At 35.3% G+C, this 22,157-nt stretch overlaps 1 protein-coding gene and 1 pseudogene across 1 annotated transcript in view; one reads left to right on the forward strand and one right to left on the reverse strand.

Annotated features, from left to right (window-relative positions):
* Positions 1-22,157, forward strand: part of CUL5 (cullin 5) — a 101,571-nt gene that overhangs the window by 35,427 nt on the left and 43,987 nt on the right. The window contains exons 3-7 of the mRNA XM_045836537.1: positions 10,798-10,897; positions 14,383-14,559; positions 17,904-18,045; positions 19,745-19,890; positions 19,973-20,053. Of these exons, the coding sequence (XP_045692493.1) occupies positions 10,798-10,897; positions 14,383-14,559; positions 17,904-18,045; positions 19,745-19,890; positions 19,973-20,053 (646 nt within the window). The remainder of the gene's footprint in view (positions 1-10,797; positions 10,898-14,382; positions 14,560-17,903; positions 18,046-19,744; positions 19,891-19,972; positions 20,054-22,157) is intronic.
* Positions 2,737-5,907, reverse strand: LOC123817359 (annotated as a pseudogene).

Genomic DNA, 22,157 nt, shown 5'->3' on the forward strand with positions numbered 1-22,157 from the left:
CTCTGAGTCTGAGTTTCTCATTTAGCCAGCCCTGACTCACCCAGCCAACTCTGCCCTCATGGTCTACTGCCTGGCGGGGTTCTGTCAGCTGGACCCACCTGCACGGTCCCTCACCTTGATGCGAGTTCTCTCCATCTGCCTGTCTTACTGGTCTGGTTGGTCTGGTTGGCTGTTTCTTTAATTCCTTGATTGTTGGAGTTCCATGCAGTTTGATTTTCTGGTACTTCTGGTTGTTTATTGATTTTAGATTGGTTGTTATCCTCCTTTTGGTTGTGCAAGGAAGTGAAGGGTTTCTACCTACGCCTCCATCTTGTCCAGAACTTGGAAACTTTTCTCCCCTTTTTTTGCTTTCTTGGTCATAATTTTTTTCCATAATTTAATCCATGTGTTACATAGGAATTTAGTTTCTAAATAGTGAAATTTTTGAGTCACATATATTTATGGATTATGATCACAGAACTAGCCTATAAAAATATCTTTTAAAAATTCTGTATGTGTGCATGTGTTCTTAGAAAAAAATTATCTTTCTGAGAGTTTCATGAATATCTAATAAGTCATATTGATTGTGTTCTTAAATTCTTCTGTGTCCTTAATTTTTTTTCTCCTAGATTTTCAAATGTTGAGAGATTTCGTGATAGTCACTGAGAAACAATTGATTTGCCAAGCCATACTCATTCCCAGTTTTCTCTGCCTTGTGTGCCTTCCACATTAGAGGCTAGGTAATTTATTCACTTCTTTGACCTCCCTTCTTGCCAGGGTGGCCATGTGACACAGTTACGGCAAATAGTTCTACAGGAAGGCTTCTAGGAAAGGTTTTGCTTTCCAGATGAGTTAAGTTAATGTGTCTGGCACTGTCTTCGCTTTCCCCCTTTAATAGTCACATTGATGAGAAGCTAACATGTTAAGATGACAGAGTGGAGATAGAAAGATCCTGGTGAGGGTCTAAGCAAACACCAACAATCACCTATGTCTAGACTTCTTGTTACATAAGAAAAAACCTAATAATCCAAGACAGCGATTTTCAACCTTTTTCATCTCATGGCACACATAAACTAATTACTAAAATTTTGTGGCGCACCAGACATATATTTTTTGCCTATCCGACAAAAAATATATATGTATAATTTTGATTCATTCACTCTGGACAGCTATTGGTTGTATTGGCTGTTGTCATTTTGTTTTTTTCATTTGACAGTCTAAAGGGAAAGAAATCCGTGCCCTTGGCTAAATAGTCATGTATTGCATTTTTTAAAAATTCTTGCAGCACACCAGTGTGCCTGCTGTGGCACAATGCTTGAAAATTGCTGATTAAGCCACTGTTGATTGAGTTAAATGTTAGTTTCAGCTGAGTGCATCTTAACTGAAATAAGGATGTGTTAAAGTATATCAAGTTTTTATATATATAATTACTTTTATTTTATATTTTGATATATATTTTCTTGTATAAATAGATGGACATATTCTTTCTATTCATAAAATTTTTATTCCACTTATATGAACTTAGTACACATTTCTTAACAATCATTCTTAGATCGTTCACGAAAATTTCATAAGACATTAAATAAGGCTAGTGATCATCTCAAGTTATTTCCCTGTTAACTATTTTACAGCATATGCATGTTAGGCGAGTATAAAAAAATCACACAAAAGCAGAAAAAAAACTTAAATATATGGGTTTTTCCCTTTGTTTTACTGCTGTGTTTGATATACATAAAGTAATGGATATCAAGCAATTCATTTTACTGCATCTTGTACATTTGTTCTTGGGTTGCCAAAAACATTCAAATACAAATACAGTGAGTTTGGCAAAAATAATCGAAACAAACAGGAAGTAACTTTACAAATAATAGAATGTGAACTGTTTCTGCCCTTATCTGGAGTACATTGGGTCACAACTAAAGGAGCGTTTTCTGGAGCTGTAGTCAAAGGTGTGCACATTGAGATGAGTATTCCACAGGTACACATGTGATCAAAGTGTACTCATCTGTGGAATATCCACTTCTATCCTTTTTAAGTGCTCTGGAACTCAAATGCCCACAACAACTCCGCCTGTGACTGGAAACAATTATCTCCTTTATACCCCACTAGGACAAATAATATGCAGGTAGTTTCCTTTGCTTAGACATGAAACGGTTTTACTTTAATTTTTTTCATGTCTAATTTTTATCCTGAAATGTAAAGCTTTTCTGCATTAGAGTAGTTGGCATACAATATTATATTAGTTTCAGGTATAGAACATAGTGAGATTTCACATTTATTACCTTACAAAATGATCACCATGAAAAGCCCACTGTCCACCTGTCACCATACAAAGTTATTGTGATATAATTAATATTCTCTATGTTGTACTTTGCAACCCCATAACTTATATAAGTTTGTATTATAAGTTATCTTAATCCCCTTAACCTTTTTGCCCATTCTCCTGCTGCCCATCCCTTTTGGCAGTTACTGTTTTTGTTTGTTTGTTTGTTTGTTTTTTGTACCTATGAGTCGGTTTGTTTTCTTTGTTCATTTAAAAAATTTTTTAGGTTCCACACCTAGGTGAAATGATAGAGTATTTGTCTTTCTCTGACTTAATTTTACTTAGCATAATACCCTTTAGGTCTATTCATGTTGTCATAAATGACAAGATCTATTTCTTTTCCGTGGCTGAGTAGTTCCCAGTGTGTTATACACGCATCCACTTCTTTATCCATTCATCTAGTGATGAACACCTAGGTTGCTTCAATAACTTGGCTACTGCATTATTAGCATGCTATCTTTGTATGAGTCTTCCCTTAATTTATCAAGTTCAGCAAAGGCTTCATCAAAAGCTTTCTTTGCAAGAAAGCAAGCTTTCTCCAGGGAGTGCAGAATCTCATGATAGAACACAGAGAAGTTAAGGGCTAGACCCAGTCTGATAGGATGTGTTGGTTGCATCTTGGTATACTTGTGACTGATTCACAATCACTTTCTTGTCATCACCAGCAGCAACCTCAGCCAAGTAACGATAGTAGTTTCCATTCCTTTTCAGATGAAGACTTTGCTCTCTGCTTGTGAAGCATTGGGGATCAAGAACTTTTCCAAGAGAAATAAATACATCATTGCAGATATCTCTTAGCTTGGTCTCAATTTCTCTCTGTATTCTCAGGTCATCTCCTGTTTCTTCTCAGTATCTCTCATTTTTTGATCAATGCTTGAGATGACCCTCCAAGATGACCGACCTATGGATTCCTACAACATTTTTAGAAGCATCTAAGAAAAAAATTCCCCTCCCCTTTGGATAATTCAGGTCCTTACTCAGTTAGAGACTTCAGGCAGGCTGCCATGTCATCATTTCGCTCAACCTGCTCTGCCAGTTTGGCCTTCTGCACTAGGTAGCTAATTTTTATCCATGACTGAATGTTCTGTGTCCAGGTGGCTATGGACTGACAGGGGCTCAGCAGTCTCTAGACAGACATATGTTCATAAATAATGCTTTTTATCATTATATACATGATGTTTCTTCTAGTTGTTTTAACCATAAATTCCCTTTTGGATGATAGTAATATTGTCATGCTGCTTTCTTTTGGTTTGTGTTTGCCTAGTTTCTCTTAAAACACAGTCAGTTTTAAAAAAAAACTTGGTAAAATGTACATTACATAAAAAATTACTATTTTATCCACTTTAAAGTGTGCAGTTCAGTGACATCGAGTACATTCACAATGTTGTGCAAACATAACAATATGTGTATCGTAGTGGCCTGGTAGCTCAGTTGTTCAGAGTGTTGTCCCGATACACTAAAGTTGCAGGTTCCATTCCATCAGACATATACAAGAATCAACCAATGAATGCATAAATAAGGGGGGCAACAAATCAGTGTTTCGCTCTCTCCCTCTCCCCCTCGTCCCCTCTCTCCCTCTCAAATCAATAAATTAGCCCCGACTATTGTGGCTCAGTGGATTGGGCCTGCAAACCAGGGAGTCGCCGGTTTGATTCCCAGTCTAGGGCACATGCCTGGGTTGCAAGCCAGGTCCCCAGTGGGGGGAGTGTGATAGGCAACCACACATTGATGTTTCTCTACCTCTCTTTCTCCCTCCCTTGCCCTATCTAAAAATAAATCTTTTTTTAAAAAAATCAATAAATTAAAAAAAATTTTTTTAAGTGCTAAAAAATATCTTCATTATTAGAACTTCTTAATTATTTCAAGCAAAAGCTCTATACTCATTAAACAGTAGTTCCCAGTACCCACCTTCCCCAGCCCTTGGTATCACCATGCAATTTTTAGTTTGTATAAATTTGCCTATTCTAATTGTCTCATGTAAGTGGAATCATATAACGTTTGCCCTTTTGAAAAGCATACTGTTTTCTAATGGGATAATTTATTCAGTTGATGGTTAATGTTATAACTGATATTATTATTTGTAATGCTTCTGTAAATTATCACTTATTAGATACTATTTTTTCCTTATTTTTGTTAATTTGAAATGTCACTTGCGTTAGTGATTACTTTTCTGTTTCTCACTCTCAGTCAAAGGCATATGGTATTACTATTAATTAAAAGCAAAATACCACCCTGGCCAGAGGCTCAGTTGGTTGGAGCGTTGTCCTGTGCACCAAAAGGTTGCAGGTTTGATTCCTGGTTAGGGTACATACCTGGGTTATGGATTCGATCACCGGGCTGGGCACATATGGAGGGCAACAAACAATGTTTTTCACATCAGTGTTTCTCTAACCTACTGAACCACACTGGCCAGGGCAGCATGTCCCTTTTAAAATGCAGTTTGGTAATATATTCCAAAAGGGTGTTTTCTTATTGATTCAGACTTAATTTCATATGTATAAATTGTTTGCTGTTGCTTCTTCCCTTTTACATTGAAGTGTCCTTTGATATAACAGTTATAATATGTTATGTATGTAAAGGAGAACACATAAACTTATAAGTGAGTAAATATCAGAAGCAGTGTTGAGTGAAAAATTATTTGAAAATATTTCTGTTTAGTAAATTTTCTTTTTTACTTTCTTTTTAATTATATTTTATTGATTATGCTATTACAGTTGTCCCTTTTGCCCCCACCCGTCCTGTGCACCTCCTCTCTCAGGCAGTCCCCACACCATTGTTCATGTCCATGGGTCATGCGTATAAGTTCTCTGGCTACACCATTTTCTATACTGTGTTTTACATCCCTATGGCTATTCTGTCACTACCTATTTGTACTTCTTAATCCCCTCATATGTTCACCCATTCCCCCTCACTCCCCTCCTATCAGGCAACCATCAAAACACTCTCTATATCCATGATTCTGTCTCTGTTCACCTTGTTTGCTTAGTTTGTTTTTTAGATTCAATTGTTGATAGAGTTGTATTTATTGCCAATTTATTGTGCATAGTTTTGATCTTTTTTTAAATAAGTCCCTTTAACATTTCTTATGATAATGGTTTCATGATGATGAATTCCTTTAGTATTTTCTTGTCTGGGAAGCTGTTTATCTGCCCCTCAGTTCTAAATGATAACTTTTCTGGGTAGAGAAATCTTAGCTGTAGGTCCCTACTTTTCATGACCTTGATATTTCTTGCCAGTCCCTTTCAGCCTGCAAATTTCTTTTGAGAAATCAGCTGACAGTCTTATAGGAACTCCCCTGTAGGTAACTGACTGCTTTTCTCTTGCTGCTTTTAAGATTCTCTTTTTATCTTTAACCTTTGGCATTTTAATTAAGATGTGTCTTGGAGTGGGCCTCTTTGTGTCCATCTTGTTTGGGACTCTGCTTCCTGGACTTGCATGTCTATGGCCTTCACCAAATTAGGGAAGTTTTCTTTCACTACTTTTTCAGGTATATTTCCAATTTCTTGCTCTTTCTCTTCTCCTTCTGGCACCCATATGATGTGAATGTTGGGCGGCTTGAAGTTGTCCGGAGGCTCTTTACACTGTCCCTGTTTTTTTGGATTCATTTTTTTCCTTGTTGTTCTGATTGGTTGCTTTTTGCTTCCTTATGTTCTTAATCATTGATTTGATTCTTGGCTTCATCCACTTGACTGTTGTTTCCCTGTAAATCGTTCTTTATTTTAATTAGTGTATCCTCCATTTTTTTTTAAAGATCTTATTTTTATTTATTTTTGGGGGAGAGAGAGAGAGAGAGAGAGAGAGAGGGAGAGAGAGAGAGAGAGAGAGAGAGAGAGAGAGAGAGAGAGAGAGAAACATAAATGTGCGGTTGCTGGGGGGTCATGGCCTGCAACCCAGGCATGTACCCTGACTGGGAATTGAACCTGTGACATTTTGGTTGACAGCCTGCGCTTAATCCACTGAGCTACACCAGCCAGGGCTGTATCCTTCATTTTTGACTGAATCTTTTTTATGCTCTTGAGGTCCTCACTAAGTTTCTTGAGCATCCTTACAACAAGTGTTTTGAACTCTATATCTGATACTCTATATGGATGTGGTTTCTTTAATTCTCTAGTTGTCAGATTTCCATTCAACTCAATTTGGTCAATGCTGACTGTTCTGAGTGATAGTTGTTCTATATTTTAGTTGTAATTTTGATGTGGTTATATGAGGAGGCAAGCTGTGTTTACCTATGCCTCCATCTTGACTGGAAGTAGCTAGTAACATTTCTATAAAGTTTAGAAATCCTTATAGCATGTTGTAAAATTTGGGATAAAATAAATTCAGGTTTGGTTACTTCTAGGGAAGGATGTAGTAGAATTAGGGACTAGAACATGGAGGACTTTAAGGGTATAATTATAGTTATATAGCATTCCTCCTATATAATATGTGCCTCAAAATGGGTATGAAAATGGGCCAGGATACTTGACACATTCTATTGTGTAAGTAGTATTGTGTTTTGAATAAGTTAAGAGTATATTGAGGACATTCTCTGTGATATAGCAACACATGAATACCTGGAGTTGAGAACAGGGAACTAGAGAAGGTGTAATAAGTTATCAAGTTTGATTCTTTCTTGGGTAATATTTTTGGGTAGATACTCTACCCCACATCCTTCACTACACCGTTCCCTCTTGCCTTATGAGGTACAAGTCACATTTGAGCCATTCTGACATGTGCCCAGCAGTGGTTTGAATACACAGGGATACTAAGGTAGTCTTATTTCAGGGAGGCCTGGGTCTCCTCTGATTAGTGACTTTTGCTCCACAATTCCCCAAGCTTTATCAGACTTAGAACTACATTTGTGGTCTGATATTCTTGTTACATAACCTTCCTTTCTGTTCTTCCCTGTAGGGATATAGGGGTGTCCAACCCATGACCCAGGATGGCTGTGAATATCACTCAACACAGAATCATAAATTTATCGTAAAAAACATTGAGATTTTTTGGTGGTTTTGTGTCACAGTGTATTTAATGTGTGGCCCAGAGATGCCATAACGTTAGACACTCCAGTAGACTATCATCGTAGGCTTATCCTTTGCTCAACTTCCTGTAGTTCACCTCCAGTTTTCTTTCACAGGCATTTCCGTGAGTAAATCTCTTGCTCTTCTAACCCCATGTGCTTTTTGGAAAACCTAAACGAACACAAGTCAGTTTTGTAAAGTGCCTGGCACATTATAAGCAGTCAATTAATATTGGTTTTTGTTATAATAAACAAGAGATGATGGTGATTTTGATTATGCTGATGGTGATGGATGGAAATATCCAAATTGGAGTGGCATTTATGCATTAGGTACAGTAGGACTGTGAGTGAATGTAGGGGATAAAATAAGGTTAGTTTGCCTAATTTCTTGCTTATCGCTCTGCACTTCACACGCTAACTGCATTGATTTGTTTATAGTTTACTGCAAACACCATAGTAATCCACAGTTTTTTATATTGTGTCTTCATAAAATATTCTTCCACTGCCCTCTTACACCTTGTGTTTTTATGCATAGTAATAGTTGTAAACATATTGAATTATAATCAGTTTATTTTTGTGTGAGTTTCTTCTTTCTAACTGTAGATTTCTTTAGTTGTCAACTGAGATTGCAGCCATATTATAGGGTCACTTAACCATTCTGTACTTTATTCAAAGAGAAATGGAAAACCACTGGAGGATTTTAATAATAGAGGTAATATGATGTGATATTTTAGTTTTATAAAGATTACTTTGGCTATAGTTTGTTGGATGGATTGGAGGACTGCAAGAGTAAATTTGGGAAAATGGTTGGTATGGGCTCTGAAGCCCAATTGCTTGGTTCCACCATATACTAGCTGTGTAATCTTAGGAAAGCATGTTCCTTATGCTTTCTTTGCCTCAGTTTCCACATCTATAAAATGGCAATAAAAATAGTACTCCTTCAGAGCTGCTGGGAAGAATAAATGAATTAAAACAGCTTAGACTAGAATTTGGCATGTATTAAACTGTCAGATGTTACCTATTATGTTATTATTTAACAAATATTTGTGTGCTTACTGCACCCTAGGCACTGGGCTAGATACTACTGTTAAGCTGAATTTAATTAACAATTGACAAATACAAATTCAAATTAATATGCAAACTTTTGGGTTATAATGTTTCTAAGAATATGAATATAAAACAAACTATTTGGCCATTGATATGATACAGTTTTGGAACTTTTGGAGATGTTTGATTTAGACTTCTTCGACAGTTTTTATAGCAAGGACTCGAGAAGGTACTGAATAAGTCACTGGGGGAGCATTTATTGACTAAAAGAATGCTCAGTATAAGACTACCTTTTGTTATGTTTCCCTGCTCTACAACTTGGTAATTAAGAAATTAATTTTGTGAATATGTATTAATATTAAATATATGTCTAATGAATGTCCTTGGGGTAAAATATGTCAACTTTATAAATTTAGAGTTTTTGTCTACCAGTTTATAAGGGCTTTTTGTTGTTATTTATGTCTTTTTAAATAAAGGAGACTGTAGTAATTAGTGTGTAAATGTAATGAATATATGGCGAAGGTAGGAGATTTGCTATAATGAGACTTAAATTACTGTTTTTTCTAAAAGATAGACTAGTGTACATGTATTGTGTTACAGAATTAAAAGGGCCCTGACTGGAGTGACTCAGTGGGTTGGGCATTGTCCTGCAAACCAGAAGGCCTCGGGTTTGATTCCTGGACAGGGCACATGCCTGGGTTGTGGGCCAGGTTCCCATTTAGAGAGGTGTGAAAGGCAATCAGTCAGTGTTTCTCTTGCACATTGATGGTCCTCTCCCTTTTTCCCTTGCTTCCCCTCTCTCTAAAAATAAATAAAATTTAAAAAAAGAATTAAGGAATTTATACTCATTTTCAAAGAAAATATTAATAGTTGGCCAAAAAGTTCATTCTCCCCCCCGCCCCTAAAATGACTCTAATAGTGCTTTGTTGTCTTTAACTTCATTTGAAACACTTTTGGTAGATTGTGACAGCTGTTATATCAGTGTGCATTTAAAAACAGTGTAATCAAAATTGGTACTCATTTCGTAGTCAGAACTGGTAGAATTTTTGTGTAGTCATTTTAATATTGAAGATAGAAAATAAGCAACATTTTCAGCATATTATGCTTTATTATTTCAAGAAATGAAGAAACTCAACTGAAACGGAAAAATAAAGATTTGCACAGTGTATGAAGAAGGTGCTGTGACTGATCAAATGTGTCAAAAGTGGTTTCCAAAGTTTCTTGCTGGTAGTATCTTGCTGGATGGTGCTCCATGGTTGTGTAGACCAGTTGAAGTTGATAGCAATCAAATCAAGACATTAATTGAGAACAATCAACGTTATATCATACAGTAGATAGCCAACATAGCCAGAATACCCAATTCAAGTGTAGAAAATCAGTTGCAACATCTTGGTTATATTAATTGCTTTGATGTTTGGGTTCCACATAAGTTAAGTGGAAATAAAAAACCTTCTTAATCGTATTTCCACCTTCGATTCTCTATTTAAATCTAATGAACATGTCCTATTTTTAAAACAAACTGTGACGGGTGATGAAAAGTGGATACTTTACAATAACATGGAACGGAAGAGCTTGTGGAGCAAGCAAAGTGAACCACCACCATGCACACCAGAGGCCAGTCTTCATCCAAAGAAGTTGATGTGTGTGTGGTGGGATTGGAAGGGAATCCTCTATTATGAGCTCCTTCTGAAAAACCAAATGATTAATTCCATCAATTACTCCTCCCAGTTAGACCATTTAGAAGCACTCGATGGAAAGTGTCTGGAAGTAGTCAACAGAAGATGCATAATCTTCCATCAGGATAACACAAGACAGCATGTTTCTTTGATGACCAGGCAAAAACTGTTATAGCTTGGCTGGGAAGCTCTGATTCATCCACCGTATTCACCAGACATTGCACCTGTGGATTTCCATTTATATCAGTCCTTATAAAATTGTCTTAATGGAAAATATTTCAATTCCCTTAAAGACTGTAAAAGGTACCTGGAACAGTTCTTTGCTCAAAAAGATAAAAAGTTTTGGGGAGATGGAATTATGAAGTTGCCTGAAAGATGGCCGAAGGTAGTGGAACAAAACAGTGAATATGCTATTCAATAAAGTTATTGGTGAAAATGAAAAATGTGTCTTTTATTTTTACTTTAAAACCAAATGAGCTTTTTGTTCATTTTGAGGAGGGGGAGTAGGAAGTAGTATACTTTTATAATTAAAAATATTGTATGCAATAAGTAGCAGAGATTTAAAGAAAACAATGAGTGACAAATAACTATATAAACAAATGAATGTGTGAGACAACTTAACAAAAAATGCTTGGTTCATGTGAATGGATTCAAGCACCTTTAGCTTGGTCTAGCATGGTCCATGGAACCTATATTAAAACAGAACTTAACAAAAGTTTTGTCTTTGTTCTTGTCCCACTTTTAATGTTTGTTTACCTGCTTTATTTTTATAGGGATGTGCATGCAGTCTGTCTCTGGGATGATAAAGGTCCAGCAAAAATTCATCAGGCTTTAAAAGAAGATATTCTTGAGTTTATTAAGCAAGCACAGGCAGTAAGTTTTGTATTTTTATATTAAGCTGGTTTTAAGGTTTACTCAAGGAATATTATAAGAAATATTTTAAATGTAGAACTTCCTAAAGTAATTTTAAGTGTCACATTGACTTTTGATATATTGTTAAAAAAAATTTGTAATGAAATGATTGTCATTTGTTTTCCCCCCCTCAGTGACTTCTTTCAAGAGAGTACACTATTATCCTCAATTAAAAGGTGTTATAAACAACAAATGAAAAAACAAATTTATAGACATAGACAACAGTATGGTGGTTACCAGAGGGAAAGGGGCTGGGGGAAGGTTAAAGAGGGTAAACTTTATATAAAGGTTACTAACCAATTTAACTTAAATAAATTTAATTATTAAAAAAGCAAAGAAAAAAGATACAAAGAAATTCAGTTTTTTTGATGTTCCCACTACCATTTATTTTTGCCCATATGTCAGCCGACATAAACCTTTTTTTTTTCTCACAACTAATACCTCTTTACAAGCTGACAGTAATTTCCTTCAAGTTCCATTCATATTGTTCCAAATGGTAAGACATTTTTTATAGCTGAATAATATTTCAACTATATATTCTTTATCCATTCATCTGTCTAGAAACATTTAAGTTTTTTCCATAACTTGCCTGTTGTAAATAATATTGCAATGAAAATGGAGGATACATTCAGTCTTCCTTTGTTATCTGCAGGGGTTGGTCCAAGGTACCCCCCAGCAGATACTTACATCCATGGATGCTCAGTCCTTTAGTCAGCCTTCTGTATCTGCACATGCAGAGCCCACAGATGTGGAGGGCTGACTGTAGAGTTTTTCAAATTAGTGTTTTTATTTTCTTTGGGAAGATAGCTAGAAGTGGAATTTCTGAATCATATGGTAGTTCTATGTTTAATTTTTTTCAGGAACCCCCAAACTATTTTTCATAGTGGCTGCACCAGCTTAAATTCCTGCCAACATTTCTTATCTTTTTGATAGTAGCCATTCTACCAGGTATTAAGTAGTATCTCATTGTGGTTTGGATTTGCATGTCCCTGATTAATGGTAGTGAGCATCTTTCCATGTATCTGTTGCTCATCTGTATGTCTTCTTTGGAAAAAGGTCCAGTCAGATCCTCTGCCCATTTTTAATTTTTTTTTTTTTTGCAGTGGAGTTGTATGAGGTGTTTGTTTGTTTGTTTGTTTGTTTTTTAATTTATTTTGGATGTTGACCCTTTTCAGGTATGACTTGCAAATATTTTCTCTCATTCAGTAGATTGCCTTTTTATTTTGTTGCTTTTTTTTTATGTATAGAAGCTTTTTAGTTTGATGTAGTCTTACTTGTTTATTTTTGCTTTTGATATCAAATGCAAAAAATCACTACCAACACTGATGTCAAGGAGCTCACCACCTATATTTTCTTTTAGGAGTTTTTATGGTTTCAGGTCTTAAATTTCAGTCTTTAATTCATTAAAAACATTTTTTCCCATTACCATTTATCCCTCATATTGTTCTTCTACCTCCATCCACCCCCTCCCATTATTTAATTCATTTTGAGTTAATTTTTGTGTATGGTGTAAGATGGTGATCAAGTGGTATTCGTTTGCATGTTGCTGTCCAGTTTTCTCACTATTTATTGAAGAGACTGTCCATTCCCCATTGTGAATTGCTTTGGTGTGTATGGAAATTTTAACGATGTTCTTCCAGTTCATGAGTGCAGAATATCTTTTCACTTTTGTGTCTTCAGTTTCATTCATCAATGTGTTAATGGTTTTCAGTATAGGTCTTTCACCTTTCTGGTTAAATTTATTCCTAGGTATTATTTTCTTTTTGATGCATTGTAGATGGTATTGTTTTCTTCATTTCTCTTTCTGATAGTTTGCTATGAAACAGAAACTAGAAATACAGCAGTTTTTTTGGTTTTGATTTGGTATCCTTTGACTTGACTGAAGTTTTATTCTAACCTTTATTTGTGGAGTCGTATCATATTCAAATAGTGAGAGTTTTATGTCTTCCTTTTTAATTTGGAGACCTTGTTTTTCTTTTTCTTGCTTAATTGCTCTGGCTGGGTCTTCCAGTATTGTGTTGAATAGGATTAGTAAGAGTGGGCATCTTGTTTGGTTCCTTACCTTAGGTGAAAGACTTACAGCTTTTTACCATTGAATGCAGTGTGATGTTAGTTGTGGGTTTGTCACATATGGTCTTTATTATGTTGAGGTATGGTCTCATTGTACCCACCTTGTTGAGAGTTTTTGTCATACAAGGATGTTGAATTTTGTCAAGCGCTTTTTCAGTATCTATCAAGGTAATCATATGATTTTTAGATATTTTTGTCGATGTAGTATATCACATCAATTGATTTGCCAGTGTGGAACCATTCTTGCATCACTGGAATAAATCCCACATGATCATGTGTATGATCTTTTTAATGTGTTGTAGAATTTGGTTTGCTAATATCTTCAGGATTTTTGCATCTATATTTATCAGGGCCATTGGCCTGTAATTTTCTTTTCTTGTGGCATCCTTGTCTGATTTTGGAGTCAAGGTAATGTTGACCTTATAAGAGTTTAGAATTGTTTCCTTCTCTTCTATTTTTGGGAAGAGTTTTAGAAGGATTGGCATTAATTCTTCTTTAAATAATTGATAAAATTCACCAGTGAAGCCATTTGAGCCTGGACTTCTCTGTTTGTTGAAATTTTTGATTACTGATTCAATCTCCTTACTACTAATCAGTCCATTCATGTTTTTTTATTTCTTTATGAATCATTCTGGGGTAGATTGTATGTATCTAGTAATTTATTCATCTCTCCTAGGTTGTCAAATTTGTTGGTATATAATGTTCATAGTAGCCTCAGGATCCTTTGTATGTCTTTGGTATCAGCTGTAATGTCTCCTCTTTCATTTCTGATTTTATGTGAGCCCTCTCTCTTTTATTCTTGTGAGTATACACGAGTTTTTTGCAAACATTTTTGGTACACAGATATTTATAGCAGCGTTATCCCCAATAGCCAAAAGGTGAAAACAACCCAAATGTCTGCCAGTGGACATACATAAACAAAATATGGTACATCCATCAAATGAACTAGTATTTAGCCATAAGAAGAAATAAAATACTTATACTTGCTACAACAGGCAGATTTATAGCCGTAGAAAGTAAACTAGTGGTTCCTTAGGGCTGGGAGGTAGAAGAAGGGAGAGACAAAGGGGAAGATAAGGTGACAGCTGATAGATACAGGGTTTCTGTTTTAATTGACATATTATTGACTAATAATGGTTTTGCTGATTTCCTATAGACAACATAATGATTTGGTATGTGTATTTATTGTGAAATGATCATAAGCCTATGTGAACATTTTAATTTTCTCTTGGATATATACCTATGTTTTAATTTCTTTTAAGTATAAGATAGTATAGTAAATAAAGTAATTTTAAATTTATAGCATAAAAATTTTCTAGTATTCTTTAAAGGATCTGTATTTCAAATGGATACAATTCTTTTTTTTTTTTTTCCAGAGAGTACTGAGCCATCAAGATGATACAGCTTTGCTAAAAGCATATATTGTTGAATGGCGAAAATTCTTTACACAATGTGATATTTTACCAAAGCCTTTTTGTCAACTGGAGATTACTTTATTGGGTAAACAGGGTGGCAATAAAAAATCAAATGTAGAAGACGGTATTGTTCGAAAGGTCAGTTTTCCCATTTTTTTCCCTAATATTCTTTAGAAAGGATGATTTGAAGACTTTTAAAACTAATTTACATAAGTGGGTTTTTCTACTTCACATACAAATTTCCAGCTCTTGCTGGATTTTGTTGAATGGTATTTGTTTTCTTTCATCCATTTTTAGCTGTAAATTTCTTTCATCTTTTTGTATGGTGTTAAGCTTTAGAACTGTGTTTGAAACACTATCTCCTTTGCTTTTCCTTTCACTTTCTCCTTTTCTTGGATTTATCTTTGAGATTTCATTTCCTAATTCAATCTTTGTACTTTTTTACCTTGCTGTAAATTCAGTTGCTTTTATTCTATCTCAAAAATCTCTCCTTTTATTAGGTTACCTTCTGTTGTCTTTGTATTTAATCATGACTAAACTACTATAATCTTTATAATTGTTTTACTTGATTATAGTTGTAATAAACATAGTATGTTCTGTGTTTATTTTTATATTTTGTATATTTTGTAGTTAAAAGCTCTGTGCCCAGTAACAACTCATGATTTAATGGAAAAAGCTAAGCTCTGAAATTGGAATCCCAGATTTCCCCTTCAGCTCTTGAATCAGTAATGAACTAACCTCTCTGTCCTCATTTATTGTGTATTTTCCTCTTTGTCAGACACAAATGGAACCACAGATTTGAAAAGTTAAAAAAGGCCATTTGATCTTTAAACAACTGATTACTTGCTACAGTGGTTATAGCAACAAACTCGGGCATTCAGACATTCAAGTAGCATTCTAGGTATTACTACCCCAGCATTAAAATTTGTACTAATGCTGACTGGGTTATTGTAAAATTTAGATATCTAGTGGTTCTTCAGTGGTAGAAATCACTGCAATATGAGACATTTCCACCACCATCTGCCCCAAAAGAAAAATACTTCTAGATGTTTTTTATTTTTTTTAAGGTTTTATTTATTTTTAGAGAGGGGGGAAGGAAGGGAGAAAGAGAGGGACAGAAGCATCAACTTCTGTCCCTCTTGCACACCCCCTATTGAGGACCTGGCCCACAACCCAGGCATGTGTCCTGACTGGAAGTCAAACCAGTGACCCGTTGGTTTGCAGACTTGTGCTCAGTCCACTGAGCTATACCAGCTGGGGCTCTTCTAGATGCTTTTTAATTTGTAGTTCCATAATCTTGTCCAGTCTTGTTTTTCTGTTATTTCTTTAATTTTTACTATTCCCTATGGATTGTAAGAATTGCCATCACTTAGTGATTAAGAGCACAGATTCTGGGACTACAGTTGTTGAATTCAGGTTCCAGTGTTGCCACTTAACTGTTTCCTGTGTAAATATGGGAAAGTTAGCTTTCCTCTGTGTGCCCCAGGTTCCTCATATCTAAAGGGAGATAATAGCACCTAAATCTAAGTGCGAAGATTAAATGAGTTATACGTATGAAGAAAGTATTTCTTCAAAGTATATCTAAGTTGTGAAGATTAAATGAGTTATACATATGAAGAAAGTATTTAGAGCACTGCTAGGTATGTAGTGAATGTTATGTAACTGTTATTCTTGTATGATGTTGCTGCTGTTGTTATTAATATATTTCCTATATCTGACAAAGTTACTTGGAGAGATAATACATACTTATGAATATGTATATATCATTCCCATCATTTAAGTGGAATTTCTGGCCTTGACCGGTGTGTCTGAATGGGTAGAGCGTCATTCTACAAACCAAAACGTTGCCTTGTTTGATCCCTGTCCATGCCTGGGTTGAGGGCAAGGTTCCCAGTTGGGAGTTTGCGAGAGACAACCAATTGATATTTCTCTTGCACATCAGTCTTTCTTTACCTTCCTTCCCCACTCTCTAAAAATAAATAAATGAAATCTTTAAAAAAAAGACAAGAAGACATTCTTTGGGAAAAAAATGGAATATCTGTAGATGGATTTACATATACTTTTTTTTTAAGGTCTACTATCCAACAGATTTTCAATTGGTTCTTTCACATTTATTATGTGTTTATACAAATATGAGCATGAGTATATCAAATACATACCAGTATTTTTGAAATTCAACCTTGGAAATATAGAAGTAACATTTTCTAGGTACTACCATATTTAATTTTTGCAACGACTTGAAATTTGAATTATTATTTTCATTGTTTTACAGATGGAAAAGCAGGTAAATAAGTAAAACCTGGAATTCAAATTCAAATATGTTTGACACTGAAAAATATACTCTTTACCATTATTTACCATATATTCTTTTTTGTAAATATTTTATTTACTTATTTTTAGAGAAAGGGGAAGGGAAGGAGAAAGAGAGGGAGAGAAACATTAGTGTGTAGTTGCCACTCATGCACCCACCACAGGGGACTGGGCCTGTAACCCAGGCATGTGCCCTGACTGGAAATTGAACCAGTGACCCTCTGGTTCACAGGCCAGTGCTCAATCCACTGAGCCACACCAGCCAGGACTACTTACCATGTATTCTTTACCACATTTGAATATACTGTTTCCCTGAAATATTCAAGTGAATGTAGATGTAAGAATTTGAATTCCTTTTTTAGCATTTGTACTTAATTTTTTTTTACCCTGGCTCAGCTATCAAATTACTCAACCCTCTTTCCAAGACTCACACTTGTCTTAATTTTAACTCATCTGAACTCCAAACTCCAGATCTATCCCCCAAGCCCTCCCTAAATAAAAGAAAGTACTGCTTCCCCCTGCAAAAAAAAGGAATTGTGTATACAAGTTCTGTCTGGGAAAAGTCCAGCCATTGTTAATATAACAGGAATGGTTGTGATGTTGATATAACCTGACAGCCAAGGAGAATAGACTGGAATGCACTTGCTTGAGCAATGATGACTTCACTGTAGTAGTCAGTGGGGACGGCAGAGGCTGTTGAGTAAGCATGTGTACTGTGTGGCTGTCACATTCAAAATGACCAAGCAAGTAGAAAACGAATCTACTTCAAATTTTGCGTTAATCTTGAACATTCCTCTGCGGAAACCAATTGGATGATTCAAAAGGCCTTCAGGGACAATGCAATGAGTGCAGCACAAACACTTCAAAGATGGTTGAGAATCTGTTGAAAGTGATTCACATTCTGGAAGGCCTGCAACAAGAAGAACACCTGAGAATGTTGAATGTGTACAGGTTGCAATCTGCAAAGACCTGAGAACTGTGTGAGGTCCCAAGGTGTCTACTTTGAAGGGGACTGAGGTGTCATTGTCCTATGTACAATGTTTCTTGTATCTTCTTCAATAAATGTCTATTTTTCATAACACATAGCTGGATACTTACTAGACAGACCTTGTATATACTTTGTACATTCAAAATGGTAATGACTGCATATTTTGTTTTTTGTTTTTTTCTAGCTCATGCTCGATACATGGAATGAGTCAATCTTTTCAAATATAAAAAACAGACTCCAAGATAGTGCAATGAAGCTAGTGCATGCTGAAAGATTAGGAGAAGCTTTTGATTCTCAGCTGGTCATTGGAGTAAGAGAATCCTATGGTATGTTCTGAACTTATATGATTATAATTGCCTTTTCATGCAAATTCTAAGACAATTACAAAGTAGTACTATCAAAATTATATTTATTAGCATATAGTCACATCTACTTATAGTGCCAGATGCTTTATAGAGTACACAAAAGGTGTTCTGCTTTAAAGTAACCTACAGAAATTCACATTTGTGTGGTTAATAATTCATTTTCTCCATCTCATTTTTTGGCTGCTGAGTCTTTTTAGCGACTTATGTTACAGAAATGTAGGTTTGAATCTATAACTTATAAAAGGTTTTCTACTTATATTTTTAGGATGTAAGTTAATTCCAGGTGTACATTTGTCTTCAATCTTTTCTGTTTTTGACAATGACATTCTCATTTGTTCTTTCAGTCAGATATTCCTCTAACTAAAATGTTCTTCCTTCTCCTTTATCTTCTAACTCATTCTCATCATCTGTTTCCTTATGGAGCCCTTTCCTAAAACCCAGGCTAACAGTGGTGAGTGGGTGGGCTGGAATGGGAATAAAAGGCAGAAAACTGTACTTGAACAATGATTAAAATGAAGTTTAAAAAAAGTAACTGGAAAAAAAAAAACCCAGGCTAAGGTAGATCCTCTCATAGTGCTTTATAGCACCTGTGCTTCTCTGTCGTAGTACTTAAGTGTAATTAGTTGTGTTGTTGACACTGTCTCCACTGAATATAGAATGCCTGGCACAAAATAGTTGTCAATGAGAATTTTTTTATGTTAATGAACCTTTAGTTATCTTTGACTTGCTTTCTCTATTGTCCTCATATTTCTTTAGGTATCAGATCTAGATTTTCATTAGGCAAGTCCCTGACATTTCTTTTGATTTCACCTGCCACCATTTTGGAATTATTTAAACTCTACTCCTGGAATTTTGAAACAGTTTTCTTCTAGGGATTATTTTACTAGCATTTTACCCTTATACTCATCACAAGATTTAAGTACTATTTCATTGGTATTTTTCTTTTCTTTTTAAAATCTTATTTATTTTTAGAGAGAGGGGAAGGGAAGGAGAAAGAGAGGGAGAGGCAACCTCTTGCACACCCCTAACTGGGGACCTGACCTGCAAGCTGGGCATGTGCCCTGACTGGGAGTTAAAACAGTGACCTTTTGGTTCGCAGGCTGGCACTCAATCCATTGAACCACACCAGCCAGAGCAAATGGTATTTTTCTTACCCATTTAGTGCTTTCCATGCTAAATTCAGGTTACTTAGCCTGAGCTTTGAGGCTGTCCTAACTTACCCTTACCTTGTATTAACCTTACAGTCCCCTCAGACAACCTAGTCACTGTACCTTGACTTGCCCTGTGCTTTTCTCCTTCTGAACATTTACTTACTTTAGACAGATCTAGCTGTGTAAATCCTAGTTTATTCCTTAAGATGCATTTCAGATCTTATCCCTTTTATGAATGGTTTCTTGATCCAATTAGATGTCACTGTTTTTCCTATTCAAAAATAAAATAGTCCATGTTCTCTATACTGTTTGTCACTTTACTACTTTGTGCTGTTATCTTTTTAACTTGCTTTTATAGGGAAGATTTTGTATTACATGTTCTTATGTTCTCTTGAGTACAGTCAGTCCCTTGCAAATAATGACTCCTCAATATTTGTTATTTCATTTGCTGTATTCAAAATACTGATTTGAATCATAATTAGAGTAAAATTTTATTTTCTGTTTTTCAGTTAACCTTTGTTCTAATCCTGAGGATAAGCTTCAAATTTATAGGGACAATTTTGAGAAGGCATACTTGGATTCAACAGAGAGATTTTATAGAACACAGGCACCCTCGTATTTACAGCAAAATGGTGTACAGAATTATATGAAATATGTAAGTCAGAACTTAATGTATGTGCTAATTTGAGCTAATATCTTGATATTCTTAAAATGATTGCTATTTTGCCTCTGGACAGGCAGATGCTAAATTAAAAGAAGAAGAAAAACGAGCACTACGTTATTTAGAAACAAGACGGGAATGTAATTCTGTTGAAGCAGTAAGTAATTTTTGTAATTATATGTTCTGTGGGATTATTTGAAGTACAGTAGGCCAGGGATGGCAAAAACATAATGCAGGTAACATTATTTATCCCCTATTTGTCTCTGACCAACATTACTAATTAACTATAGTACTCTTTCCCAATGAACCAAAGCACAGCTTTTCTAGACACCTATTTAGATACTTATTGTTTTTTAGAGCTGACGTGCAAGATAAAATCTACCATATTTTTCAGACTATAAGACACACCTTTTTTTTTTCCTTCTTTCCCCAAATTTGGAAGGAATATTGGTGGTTAATGCTGCTGTTAAGTTCTGTTTACATTTACATTGATGAAATATTATGTTATTTATGTTATTAAATATTTTACCACATTTTTTGCTTCAAAAGTTTTTTTCCTATTTTCCTCTAAAACCTAGGTGCATCTTATGGTCTGAAAAATACGGTATTTGCCATCCCTGTACTAGAGTTTACTATATTTAATGTACTTAAGTTTTAATCCGTCTCCTTTATTTTTTTTATGCATATCTGAGGTTAACCATTTTAGTGACTTTTGTGTGGCAAGTAAAATATGCTCTGCGAAGGTACAGTTGATTCTCATTATTTGCAGTGATTATGTTCCATAGTGTGGCTGCAAGCACTGCATTACTGATTGCTGAATCATTACTACTGAGGGATATTTCTTCTTATGGGAGGATGATTTCAAACTTCATCTTGTCATGAGATAAAATATTATTTGATAAGTGAACATCAGTCTTTTATATTGTTTTATTTATCTATATTTGAAGTCCCTTGTTTAAAAAAACTGATCAGAGCTACTAGCCATGCTATAATATCTGTCCTGGGTATTTTCTTTTACATGGAGAATGACCTTATAAGGAATATACAACCTTTATAAGGAAAATATAACAATAATATTTCCTCCAGTTCCTTTCAGCTTTTGGAACCTAGGAATTAGATTTAGATTAACATTCAAAGAAGTAACATTCTAGTTAGCCTAAACTAAACATTTTCCAGCTATGATTATTTTTTTTCCTTTTAACTTTTCTTTGGCTTCTTCCATCTTGAATGGTAGTCATATTTATGCTTTGTTCAGGAGTTGGGTTGGATCCCCCCCCTTATTTTTGTTTTATGTTGTTTTTCATAATGTCCAGTATATTTCCTTTTTCAGAGGTTAAAATAACTTTGATATTGGCCAGAAAGGGGGTTAGTGGTTGTTTATAGAAATTCTCTACAGAAATTTAAAGCTGACTTGGGCTTTATTCAGAAGGCAGGGAAGGCCATTGTATGTTTGTTAAACAAATATGCTGTGCTCAAAGTCATCCCTCAGGAAGATTAATCTAGTGACAATATGCAAGTTTAATTGTTTTGGGGAAGAACTGGGAATAGGAAGTAGTTGGGAGGTTTTTACAGTACTCAAGGAAACTATTAGGAGTACCAAATAGGGTTGCAGCAAAGGGAATGGAAATGACAAGGGTAGGGAGAAAGAATTCCAGAAGTAGAACATTGTATCATATGGATGGGGCTAGATATTGGACAGAATTGAGTTAATTTTGTTTTTCAGGTTTTGGCTTGGGAGAATTGTGCTGCTACTGAAAGATCAGGTATAAGAATAAATCTTAGATCCTGGCCAGTGTGGCTCAGTTGGTTGGAGCATTGTCCCCTAGACTGAGAGGTCACAGGTTCAATTCCCGGTCAGGGTACATACCAAAGTTGCTGAATGGATTCCCCCATTAACCCCATTAGGGCACAGATGAGATGGCAACCAGAGAAAGATGAGTTTAGTTAGAGGGATTTGAAGTACTTTTTTTTTTTTGTTTGTTTGTTTGTTTGTTTTAATTGATTTTGAGAGAAGGACGGGGGGAGGGAGCGAGAGAGAGAAGCATCTATTTATTGTTCCATTATTAATGCATTTATTGGTTGCTTCTTGTATGTGCCCTGACTGGGATCAAACCTACAACCTTGGCATACTGGTATGATGCTCTAACCAACCGAGCTGCATGGCCAGGTCAGGATTTGAGTATTTTGAGTTGATTTTTTTGTGTCCATTTCATCTGGGTGGGGAATGTAGCAATTTTGTAAGAGAATTGTTCTATTCTTCT

This window comes from Phyllostomus hastatus, unplaced genomic scaffold, assembly GCF_019186645.2.
Source record: "Phyllostomus hastatus isolate PE091 unplaced genomic scaffold, TTU_PhHast_1.1 phas_contig_113, whole genome shotgun sequence".
NCBI lineage: Eukaryota > Metazoa > Chordata > Mammalia > Chiroptera > Phyllostomidae > Phyllostomus > Phyllostomus hastatus.